We start from the raw sequence: 12,451 nt of genomic DNA, 5'->3' as shown, positions 1-12,451 counted from the left end.
ACAACCCTGAATGACCTAGGGCCTGCAATCCTTGGCGTCGGGAGGACATGTTCCATCCCAAGGTCCGACTGGGTCCCAGCTTCCACTATGTTAACCCAGTGTGCCGTCAGTGAGATGTACCATCCCTGCCCAGAAGCACTTGTCCACGTGTCCGTGGTTAGGTGGAATTTCCAGGTAATGGCGTTGTTGAGGGCACGGCTAATGTTTTGGGACACGTGCTTGTGTAATGCGGGGACGGCACACCGGGAGAAATAGTGGCGGCTGGGGACCAAGTACCGAGGGACGGCGGCCATCATCAGGTTGCGGAATGCTTTCGTCTCCACGAGCCTAAAAGGCAACATTCGCGACAGTCGCGAAATTTGCGAATTTAGTAGTGTGGCCTGTGGGGCTCTGGACAACTGAAAGCTGCGCTGGGACAAGGACGTGGACGTGTTTCCTGTTGCTGCTACTTGAGAGTGTGCAATGAAAGGTGCAGGTCAGGAGGCATCTTCGCATGCACCATGGACAGGGGATTGGCTTGCATGCACAACAGCGGAAGAAGCAGTGGTGCCCCCCGCAGACACTGTTCCTGGACCCTGGGGTTCGGCCACAAAGTCGGGTGCTTTGCTGCCATGTGCCTGATCATGCTGGTGGTGGTCAGGTTGGTAGTTTTGCCACCCCTGCTGATGCTGGCCTGGCAGGTGGTGAAAATGGCCTTTTTGGGGTTATCGGCAGACTAGACTCGAGAGGACCTAACAGTTGTACTGGCAACTTCCTTCGTGTTGGTGTTACGGGGAACAGTTGCCTGCCTTCTATCTGCGACCACCACACTGCTTCTTCCTGCCTGTTGGGGTGCTCTGCCTCCCTCCCCCTGTGTGCTGCTGTCCTCACTCTGCATGTCCTCCTGCCAGGTTGGGTCATTTACTATATCATCCACCACCTCGTCTTCCACTTCCGCAACCTGGTCCTCCTCCTGACTTTCTGGCAATTGTGTCTCATCATCGTCCACCTCTTGTGACACTTTCCCACAGTTGCCTTCGTGTGACTGTGGCTGCTCAAATATTAGGGCATCGCTACATGTGATCTCCTCTTGCCCCGCTTCAAGTGGACCGGGCGAGAGGCCCAAATCTATAAATGGAAAAGTGAATAGCTCTTCGGAGTGTCCAAGTGTGGAATCAGTTGTCTCTGGGCACTCGGCATGGTGGGAGGCAGGAGGATCAGGGTGAGGAATATGCAGTCCAGACTCATGGCTACTGAGACTTGACCGTGTGGAAGACAGGGTGGTGGTGGTGGCTAAGTGACTGGAAGCATTATCCGCTAACCAACCAATAACCTTTTCACACTGCTCTGTGTTCAATAGTGGTCTTCTGCGGTCTCCTATTAATTGGGACAGGAAGGTTGAGCGAGAAGATGTGGGTGTTTGTTGTGGCACAATTTCAGCTTGCCCACGGCCACGGCCTCGGCCTCTGCATGCACCATCACCATCACGTCCAGCTCCCCATCCCATGCTACGTGCCTTGCCCATTTTAAATGGAGGACAATATCTTCCACGCTCACTACAAATGGCTGAATTTGGAGAGAACTTATATGAGATACGTGTGACGGACAAACCACAGTTTTAAATAGCTGGCCTGTAGGTAACTGTTTTGAATAGCAAACTGGTGTCAATAGCTTCACTGACACACTGAAACAAATTTTTAATGGAGGCCAGAAATGGCAATATTTTCAGCGCAATTATATGTGATCCGTGTGACGGACAAACCACAGTTTTAAATAGCTGAATTTTTAGCGCTGTAATATGGAAAGGACCTGTCTGTATTCTGCAGTGCCAACAAGCAAATGTTCTCTGGATTGCTTTTTAAGCAAATAATGAGGATTAAGATCCAAAAAAAATTATTCCTGGCCCCTGAGACCTGGGCCTATGTCTTGAAATAGCTAACAGCAGCAGCAGCAGCAGACAAAACTGGAATGGAGCCTCTTGTGCTATATGCACTGCAGTCTGCTATATACACTGCCTGCCTGATATCTCTGCAGATGAATTAGTCCTCAGAAGGACTGTTTGTTGAGATGGATATGTGTAATATACTTCTGTTCTACCTACACTACCTAATAAACAAGCATATCTCTCTCTAGCTCAGCAGCACCTCTCCCTACACTGTCTGATTGCGGAGTAGACTGACGAGCATGGCAGCTCCAGGTCTGATATAGACCTGATGACGCTGTGCGGCCAGCCAATCACTGTAATGGCACAACCAACATGGCTGCGACATTACAGTGAGTGGCAGACAATCCCTGCATGTTCATTGGCTCTGTAAAGAGCACCAAACATGCAGGGAGGGGACCCGAGCTCCCGCCGAGCAACCCCGGAAATACTCGGCGAGCACCGAGCATCTCGAGCAGTGAGATGCTCGGGTGAGCACCGAGCAGTAGCGAGCATGCTCGCTCATCACTAGATATCATCCAAGGATTGAGATATCACAGGGATATTTTGATATGAAAACAATAAAATAATGTAATAAAAGGAGAGAACAGAGCGCAATGGGTGACTCAGTAATGCAATTTGTAGAGGGGTGTGGGAATGGCTACTACCCTCATGGAGTTGTACACCTCTGCACAACCCAAGTGTAAAGCTCCACAAGCTCTGCTCTGTTGGTGGCTGTCATCTGCTTTCAGCGGCGTTCACAGATCCTGATCTCACAGTGGTGGGTCACGTGATCAGGTTAGTTGCGCATACCGCCGAGATGGACACCCTGCTTCACCAACACTCACGGCAGTGTTCCAGAGGGGTTAGGGCAGCGGAGCTTGGAAACCAGGGTAGTAACTCTTAGTTAACTTCATCCCACAGGTGGTTGAACAAGTAAATAAAGGCAGCTCTACCGCACCCCAACAGGGGGAAAAAGACAATCAGTGAATGTGAATAGTGGTATCAGAGCGCCAATAACAGGGCAAAAATTTAAAAAAAAAAAAAAAATCAGTCATTTTAATTAATTTTTGCTCTATTATTGGCGCTCTGATACCGCTATTCACATTCACTGATTAACAATAAAATAATGTTATTTCTTTACAGTCCTTGACTAAATCTTACATAGTGTGTTACCTTGAGATTGACCCCACTGATTTTTAGCCTTGAATAGAGTCATCACATCTTGTTATCTGCCTAAAAATAGGTTCAACACCCAATGGCAATTCTCAGATGGGAAGACGGAGAAACTATTTTAGTTAAAGAAAACATTTCCTTATAGTACATTATACTGATTTGTTGTTATTGTGGTGAATTTTACTGAATTTTTTGTCTTTTTTTTATCTTACAGATGAACTGGGAAGGTGGACACAGGTGAGCATGTAAAGTGGTGCAAAGAATTAAGCACAACCAGCCTGGGTCTTCCATCTCAAAACGTGCAGCCGTCCATGTTCATTTGTTTGACGATGGTCACACTTCGCTGGAGTTGCTTCCATCGCTGCTTTTGTCCATCATCCATCCTTGCAGCCATGAGCTCACAGGCTGCCCAACTGTCTTACCACTACAAATCTTTCTGTGGAGACTATGAAAGGGTGGAGACTGCACTTGAGAGGCTGGAGGCCAGTGGCTACTACTGGAGTACCCTCTCCGGTACTGAAGCCAAAAAGCTATTATCCGATCAACCTGTTGGATCCTTCCTTATCCGTGACTCTTCAGACCATCACCACCTATTTACCCTCAGCCTTCGCACATCTGCTGGCATTACCAATCTACGTATTAAGCTAGAGGGCACTTCTTTCTACCTGGAGACAGTAGCAGGAGCAGAAAGTCCTCCAACATTTCCTTGTGTAGTGAAGCTGGTTGAACATTATATGCGCTTGACGGCAGCAGGAGAGTCTGACTCAAATCTGTGCTACATTGAAGGGAAAGAGCATCCTGTCCCTCTAATGCTTACACAACCACTAAATTGTAAAGTGGTGTCTCTACAGTATTTATGCAAAAGGACAGTGGTGGCCAACATGCCTGCCGAAGCGTCTGGATCCAGCGGGAACTTGGAGGAACTTCCTGTTTCCAAGATGCTTCGAAATGCCTTTCAAAACTAGACAAACTGGAGAACATTTCAAGGAGAGACTATATTGAAACCTCATGGCAGTCTCTTAAATAAAATGCCTACAGGACCTTTGTTTCCATGTTTTCTTACGCTTGGTAGGAGGTCATACGGAAAAAGAAAAATTTAAAAAAAACTTGTTCAAAGACCACAGAAAATATCTTTCCAAGAAAAAGAAAAATGATCCCGGTGCAGAGAACAGTAGAATATTTCCTTATATAGAGAGAGATATGGCTTTTACCTAGAAGGAACACTTGGCTGATGTTCAAATGCCATGTATTTTATGCTTTTCACATTTATTTCCTTACTTTATTAATTTATCAGCATCTCACAGACTCAGTGAAATAAGGAGCATGATGTCTGTAAAGGAACCGTATATGACATTAGGCAAAATAACAAGTTAAAAAGGCAACAGAAACTATACCCTTGTTACTTTCAGATATTAAAATTATTGATTCACATGACCGTATTGGTCTCATCTGTTGTTGTTATTCACGTCCCTACGTCTGTGTGCAATTGATCTGATTGGCTTAAAGGGGTGTTGTAACTAATTAAACCAGTTGAAAGTCCATATCGAGAATTGGACAGAAATCAGACTTGTTTGGTGGGAAACCAATGTGGCATAAATGAAAGATTGCACTTAATGATGTTTCGAATTAGTATGCAAATTAGCCTGGAAGTGCATTGGTGGCTGGTCGAGTGCATCAACCTCTCTCATTATTCCCCACCTGGCACCACCTTACTCTCCCTGATTGCCAGTTCAAGCCACCGCTGCGTCAAGGGTATGGCTGGCTGATATCTGGTTATTAATAGGATTTCGACCTATAAATCCAGTGTAGCTGAATATCACCATATTGATCACCAATATCATATTTGGAAGTAGGCGCTACGTGTTAGGCTATGTGCACACATTCAGGATTTGCAGCAGAAAATTCTGCTGCAAACCCTGATGTGTTGGCAAGAAAAGCGCTGTGTAAAATACATGCATTTTTTGGCACATTTTTGTTGCGTTTTTTACTTGCACTTAAAGGGGTTGTCAGGTCCAAATAGATAAGTCTGCAGCCACTCTGTGTGACTGAAGACTTATGAATCCCCCCAGCGTACGCACTTTTTTACGGCAGCGGGGATTTGCCGGTTTCAGACCTGGTTACAGAGGGTGTGTAATACATTATTTTGCTGGTGCTAGGAAATCCTTCAGGTTTTGTGACAAATCGGCGCCAAAATGCAACGTGTATATAAACCCTTATAGGATTTTGGCCAGCTAAAATGTTGCACATCCAGAGTACAGTAACAATGCCGTTGGCCACACTTGTGAAACTACTGCGTATGCACCAGCCCATTAACGCTACATGCACTAGCCACTAATAGGGAAACAATGTCTTAAAGGGATTTTCCCAAAAATATCATTTAGTACCTATCTGCAGGTCAAAGCACTGATCATGAGGCCACCACAAATCACAAGATGCAGTAAGAATTGAATGGAGAGACATAGTCATGCTGGATCACTACCACTCCAATGCATGGTCAATGGGACTGAAGGTGGTGGTCAAGTACAGCACTCTGCTATCTCCTATAGACACGAAGGTGCAGCTGTAGTCTTGTGCGATTCCTGATCTTGTCCTTAGCGAGGGTTCAGACAATTAATTACCAATCCTGTTCGTAAGTGAAAAATGTCTTTGGTGGAAAAATTTCTTCCAAAAATAATCTCACATAGACAATGCCGGTCCACTCCATGATCTGTGCATGCAAATGTCCTACCAGGACAAGGTCATTCCCCCATTGGCCTCATCATTTTCCACATCCCATGGAAGACCTGTAACTGATGCAGAAACAAAGCAATCTTTGCTGCATTCGATAAAACACGACGGTTGCTCTTTCATATATGAAGATACATTATCACGAGTTATTAGGCGTCATAGTAGTCACAATGTGTATCTCCACTATTGAGAAAAACAATTATTACAGTATAATGCAGAACCCTACAGTATAATAATTATTTCTAAATCCTTTGAGTTTTTTGCTGTTTTCCCACAGCACAGACCACCCAAGATCTGTGCTGTGGGCTGCACTAATCTAAGCTGTGTTTTGCTCGTGCTGCAAGGCTTCACTGTGGGAGTCAGAGTCAAAAGATCTTACAGTTTTGCTGCTGCACTGAAGACAATAGCTAAGAGCGAGGAACAGGACACTGTCTAGTATAGTGCAGCCCACAGTACAGAACTCGGGCGGTCCGTGCTATTGATAAATAGCAAAAAGCTCTAATAGAGTTGTTGAGAAAAATTGATTATACTGAAAAGTCCTGCATAATTTACATTCTGCATTCTTCCCATAAATTTGTAAGTTTTAGTGACTTTTCAAATTCTTTTCAACTTCAATGTTAAACAACCAGGGCCAGGCAGAGATCTGCAGTGCCACAAAGTGCGCATATAAAAAACTGCTTGCAGTGCCTTATTGTGCCATACAGTTCCCAAATTGTGCCAGAATGTCTCCCACTATGGCATACAATACTGGTCTAAAGTTTGTACATATTGTAATGTGCACGTGTAGATTTAGACTGAAGGCAGCAAAACCCACGAATGCTGGAGCACGTGCAGCGCTGATCACCTGCCCCCCTACAATACTGGATGCAGGGAATATTTGAAAAAGACTCAGGACGGATCAAAATGTCAAGCACTAAAGCACTACCTCTCGCTTTTTATCCCCTTGCCCAGCACTGTGGTGAAATATTATGTTTAATAAAAACCAGAATTAATCTGAAATTCTACTACTTGGTCTTCCCAGTTCAACCAGCATCCCCTCATCAACACTGAGTGTGCACCATATCGCTCTACAAACTTATGAAGGCACACATAAGGAAATGAGTATGGAAACGTGAGAAGCAAACCAAAATATGTGCTAAACTAGATTCCTCAAAGTACTCCACTTTTACTCTGATGACAGCTTTACATCTCATTCTCAGCTTCATAAGGTAGTCACCCAGAATGACTTTCCAACTTTCTTGAAGGAGTCTCCACAGGTGTTGAGCACTTTTTGACTTCTCTGCCTTCAGTCTGCGGTCCAACTCATTCCAAAGTATCAAAATTGGGTTAAGGTCGGGTGATTGTGGAGGTCATGTCATCTGACACTCTTCCTTGATCATTTAGCCCTTACAAAGTCTGGAGGTGTTTTAAGTCATTGTCTTGTTGCAACACAAATGATGGTCCTACTTAGCGCAAACCAGAAGGGATGGCATGTTGTTGCAAAATGCTCTGGTAGTCACGCTGGGTAAGTGGGTCATGAATTTGAAATAAATTTTCAACAGTGTTATTGGCAAAGGACTTCATACCATCATCCCACCAAGGACAACATCTTCAAGGAGTTTGTATGTTCTCCCCATGTTTGTGTGGGTTTCCTCCGGGTTGTTCAGGTTTCCTTCCACACTCTAAAGACATACTGATAGGCAATGTAGATTGTGAGCCCCAATGGGGACAGCGATGATAATGTATGTAAAGCGCTGCAGAATATGTTGGCGCTATATAAAAATAAAGATTATTATTATTATATACCTCTCCCTCTATGGTTCAGGTTCATGGTGGGCACCAAACATGAAGAAACTATCTGCCCACCTTTTGCTTCTCACAAAAACATAGCGGTTGGTACCAAAAATCTCAACTTTTGAATCATCAGACCACAGATTTTCACTGAACTATTGTTCAGGCCTTGTGTTGTTTGACCCGAACAAGTGTCTTCTTCTTTGTAGTCTTCGGTAGTGGCTTCTTTACTGCAATTCAACCATAGAGGTCTGCTTCTTGTAGTCTCTTCAACACAGTTGATCTTAAGATGTTTCTGCTACTTGATGTCGATACATAATTTGTGAGGTCTGTTACCTGAAGAGCGGTAATTTAGTATTTTCTGACTCCCCTAATACTGATGAACTTCATGGAGGCAATTCGTTAAGGTGCTTATGCCTTAAATCTGAAGCACTGGAAATAAAATGGGTTAAACTAAACTGCCATCAAAGGATGATGAGAAGACAGGAATCAATTTCTGCGGTTTATTGGTCAATACGTTTCGAGGTTTCAAACGTCTTCATCAGGATAAAGCCAGGTTTTTCTCCTGTCTTATGCCTTAAATCTCAATAAATTGCAATATTTTTGCTCAACTTGGCAATTCCGCAAAAATATTGCAACTTTTGAAGTTTACTCACCAATCTTGGTCAGCTATGGCAATATTGGCGTGGTCGGGACAGGACGTGGTCCTACCCGGCTAATTTATCAGAAGTTATGCCACTAGTGGCATAACTTGCTCTAGAAATTCATTTCTGGTGACGGCACACGGTGAGTATCAGACGCCAGTCTCAATGAATGGACCCCATTATCTTCAGCAGAGCATATTTGGGACAATTACCAGGTATGAACCGGGAGTTACTGGACACTAAAAATGCCTTGGGCACTTTCAGGCACTGGTCAGATAAGGGAAAGGGGTTCTCTAACAATCACAATTATAGGCCCCAGGATACATACCCAGGTCCATGGCAGGTACCCACAGGGGATTGTGCAGGAGACGATTATACTGCGTATCTTCTTCTTCAAATACATAAAAAACAAGCCATTTAATGTCTCATCGTTTTAGACATGTTTTATGCACTAGTATCTACAAGCTCCATAAATCCGGAACATTTATGTTATAGGAACATTACGATTTTTGCTAACATAATAAATTATATTTAATCTACTAATGGGCTAAATTGGATAAAGACGCACATTAAAATCTGTACAAATAAATTGCTGCTTCTTTTATTTTAGATTAATGCCGTCAGTTTGTGATTTGTCTACTGCAGATTTTTCTTTCGAAGTCTAGTATAAAATAACAGAACATTTCCCCATACAATCAGGGACCTAGAAATACCAGCTGTGGTCAAAATAAATTTAGATTTGAGAGTCCTCAGTGGTTGATACCTTTTAATGGCTAACTGAAAAGAGGGTAACAAATTGTAAGCTTTCCAGACTACTCAGGTCTCTTCATCAGGCATATGCCATATTAGTGTCTTCCTTTGGGCTCCATCAGGTACCCACTTCGCACCTTCTAGACCTGCACCCCTGGAATGGTTTCTTGTCTAGTCTTTTAATATCTGACTTATTCGGACATTTTTACCGTTTTAATACATTTTGGATATAAAGCAACTACATTGTCACAACATATGGGTTGACTGCCAAAAGATGAAAACCGCTAATAGTAGCCTTTACAGTACAAATATATTTGCCAACCAAGCTGACCACAAATCCCAAATGACATATAAATCTGTTTTGTTATGCAGAATTAGGCCCTGTGTACACAAAGTGGGCATTTCGGCCAACAAATACCCAAAGTACTGTGTGGGGTGTCGCATCACAAATATAGGTACTGTATGCTTTTTCTCTGTAGTCTGTCATATGGATACAGTAAAATATGGTTACCGGGGGCTGACAAAAATAGGACAATTCTGTAGCTGAATGAAGAGACAGTACTTGGTCCACCACGAAAACTAACAAAGCGGACAATGAGCACCGGTAGCATAGTAACCCTTTATCTTGTAAATGTCACACACCTGTCCCGAACTGGGCTCTGCTCCCTTAACCCTGGTCCACTGAACTCTGTTGTGCTCTACATTGAGCTTTGCAAGTGGCCTGGTGTGCTCCCATGTAATCGTCTGCCTATATAATGCTCACAAGGCTTAAGACTCTAGTGTTTGGTGTGCTCCACCATTTGTGCTCCAACACCCTGATTCTGCAAATCTCCTTGCATTGTTCCTCCGCACCTGTCCTACTGTCCTGAGTTTCCTGCATGTGCCTTGCTTCTCACGTATCTTACCTGCCTGCTACCCTGACGATCATGGCCCGTGTGCCCACCCGGACCTGGGGCTTGGAGGATCCACCTTACCAGGTGAGCCGAAACAGTAAGTGTTGCAGTGGAGGTTTCAGTATAAGACCACTGCAGGAGAGTATGTCTAAGCAATATGGGGTCAAAAAAGACAAATCCTCCAGTATGAGGGGCATGGAGTGCATCTTCTGAGATTTTACCAGAATGGTATTATGCACTAAAGGCTATGCAGATAAAGAATAATGTCCCTAAGTTCATCAGGGTCTGCGTTTTTAAACCAGACAAACCTAAATATGTTTTTGATTATTGTCAAAGGTGATGGGACAAGAAAAAATGGTGTGATAATAGATTAGATAGATCAGTCGTTGCAACAGACCTTCAGTCTAAAGACCTCCAGAGATGTCTTGTCAGTGGCTCTTTAATGGAGAACACAGGAGTGCTCGGCAGAACAAGTGCTCTTGTGTATTCGAGAGTCGGGCCAGATAGCTGCTGGCTGGAGAATTGACTGAACCATCGCTCAGCTGGAGCCATCTAAAGTGTATGGGAGCTTTACAAGGTGGGAATTTGGATGAAAGGACATACAAACAATACAGTGATGGTTGAAGTCTGCTAACGGCTCTCGCTCATAAAAGATGGTCCTGGATAGTCATGAATGGGAGGCCTATTATGACATTCATATCTATGCCCTAGAAAGGTGACACAGATGAGACAACCACTTTTACTATTATTAGACACGTGTTCTTAAAAAGAAATTTCTGAGTTGAGAAAACCCTCATTCTTCCCAACATTTGATTAACCAAAATTGAGACATTTCAGCCCTTGTTCCACACCTTGGAAAACACAGGAATCCCCAAAATACCTACTTTGGGACATTTTCTTATTATAGATTGAAGATTGCAGGATTTTCCTGGTAAAATTGAGATTATAGGTAAGTATGCAGATTATTTTACCCGATGTCTTAGGCCAAGTTTCTGCCTCTGGTACGTTACCTTATAGGGTCACCCTTTTGAATGTGAGGCAGAGCTTTCCTATCCAATTATTGAGCTCAGATTACTCAAGTCTTCTGCTCAAGACCAAAATAAAGTTGAAGATAAACCAAGGGAAATTGGCTTGGTGGGATTTATACCATACATTGATCCATCCAAATTCATGGCATTTCTGTAAAGAAGAGAATCGTATAGCTGAAATGCTCACATGGAGGTAATAAATCTCTATAAATAGATGTGGATAATAGATACCCAGGTAGAAGATGGAAAGTGATTCTGAATGGATCCACACTCTGGTAATATTGAAAGCGCCTTCAACTATGAGATGATCTAAAGTAGCTTAACGTATTCCCAAGAGACACATAACTGAAATGTTAAATTTGTTTGGTATCTATCCCAGATGCCCTTTAACCTTGAGGAATATTGATGTTTAAATGGGTTCAAAGGGCACTAGGCAGGCAGCGCGAGTTATTAGTCGCAATATATTGCTAAGCATCAATGAAGACTTTACATCCTCTAAATAGCTCGCGCTCCCCTTTCCCTCACATAATAAGAGCGGCTAATCCAGCGGACAGGAAGAGGAGCCCATTGATCCAAGAACATGCAGAGTGGACATAATGGTTGATGCTTCAGTCAGTGATTTTAAACTGATGGAATTGTGTAATGTGCATTATTATTTTCTCTATACCAAGAACATTCAATACATACGGTTTTATTGCCTGACCTACATCTAATGTTCATCTTGTAGATGCCATTTTGATGAGAGCAGACTTTTTTGAGGTTTCTTCTTGCATGTATAATGCATATACATTAATATATTCATTTGTGAGTGGTGTTGAGCAAAAAGAACCCTTAATCAGCCGCCAACTTGGTGGTCCATGGCAGTCGGACCAGTGCCCTTCAACTTCCTCCTACCTGCCGGCAGCCCCAGGGGCTCTTCTGATAAGATGACTTGGAACAACATCATCGATGTGGAGTGAAGCATGCATGACATCATTTCAGACCAACTAATCAGACGATTATCCAGGGATTAAGGCAGGTAGGAGAAGGTTTTCATGGTCCGGGTTCAGTTGTAATAGACTACCAAAGTGGCCGCTTGACCAAAATCCTGCAAATTTTTTTGTTCAACTCTATTTACGAGCTGTATACACACTGATAAATACTGGTAATAATCATATAAACCAACACTGAAAGCCAGCACCAAACCAGATTGGAAATCTAGAGTCAGCACCAAACCATATTCAAACACTGAAGTAAGCACCAAACCAAATTCAAACCCTGAAGTCACCACCAAACCAAATTCAAAGTGGGGCTAGGTGGCTTAATGTAGGGTACACAGGGTTCCTATCACACATGTGGTGTGCAGGTTGTTTGTCCAAGTTTTCCTTGACCTGGTATCTTTTATTTTTTTTTTATGACTATTTTTACCCAAGAAATAAGTCTTGTTTTTGGGCAAGTACACGTTTTTACTACTGTGCCTTAACAGAATTTTATTCTCTTGATCATACCTACTTCTTGACAGGGTTCCTTGACAATAATCACATCATAAAGTTTCCCCCTTCTTGGACTTTTAGCGATCATTTC

At 43.3% G+C, this 12,451-nt stretch overlaps 1 protein-coding gene across 2 annotated transcripts in view; it reads left to right on the top strand.

Moving 5' to 3' along the window:
• The window catches only part of LOC141173146 (suppressor of cytokine signaling 3-like), a 59,934-nt gene extending 55,423 nt beyond the window's left edge, over window positions 1–4,511 (top strand). For both annotated transcript variants that reach the window (XM_073657784.1, XM_073657783.1), the window contains one exon: window positions 3,291–4,511. In XM_073657784.1, coding sequence (XP_073513885.1) covers window positions 3,388–4,041 — 654 coding nt within the window. In that variant the 5' untranslated portion in view covers window positions 3,291–3,387 and the 3' untranslated portion in view covers window positions 4,042–4,511. The remainder of the gene's footprint in view (window positions 1–3,290) is intronic.
• Window positions 4,512–12,451: the final 7,940 nt, after the last annotated feature.

Source organism: Phyllobates terribilis, unplaced genomic scaffold, assembly GCF_046119375.1.
Source record: "Phyllobates terribilis strain yellow unplaced genomic scaffold, ASM4611937v1 Scaffold_12__6_contigs__length_324123572, whole genome shotgun sequence".
NCBI lineage: Eukaryota > Metazoa > Chordata > Amphibia > Anura > Dendrobatidae > Phyllobates > Phyllobates terribilis.
The sequence above is the reverse complement of the archived record's forward strand: the minus strand, read 5'-3'. Positions and strand labels throughout refer to the sequence as shown.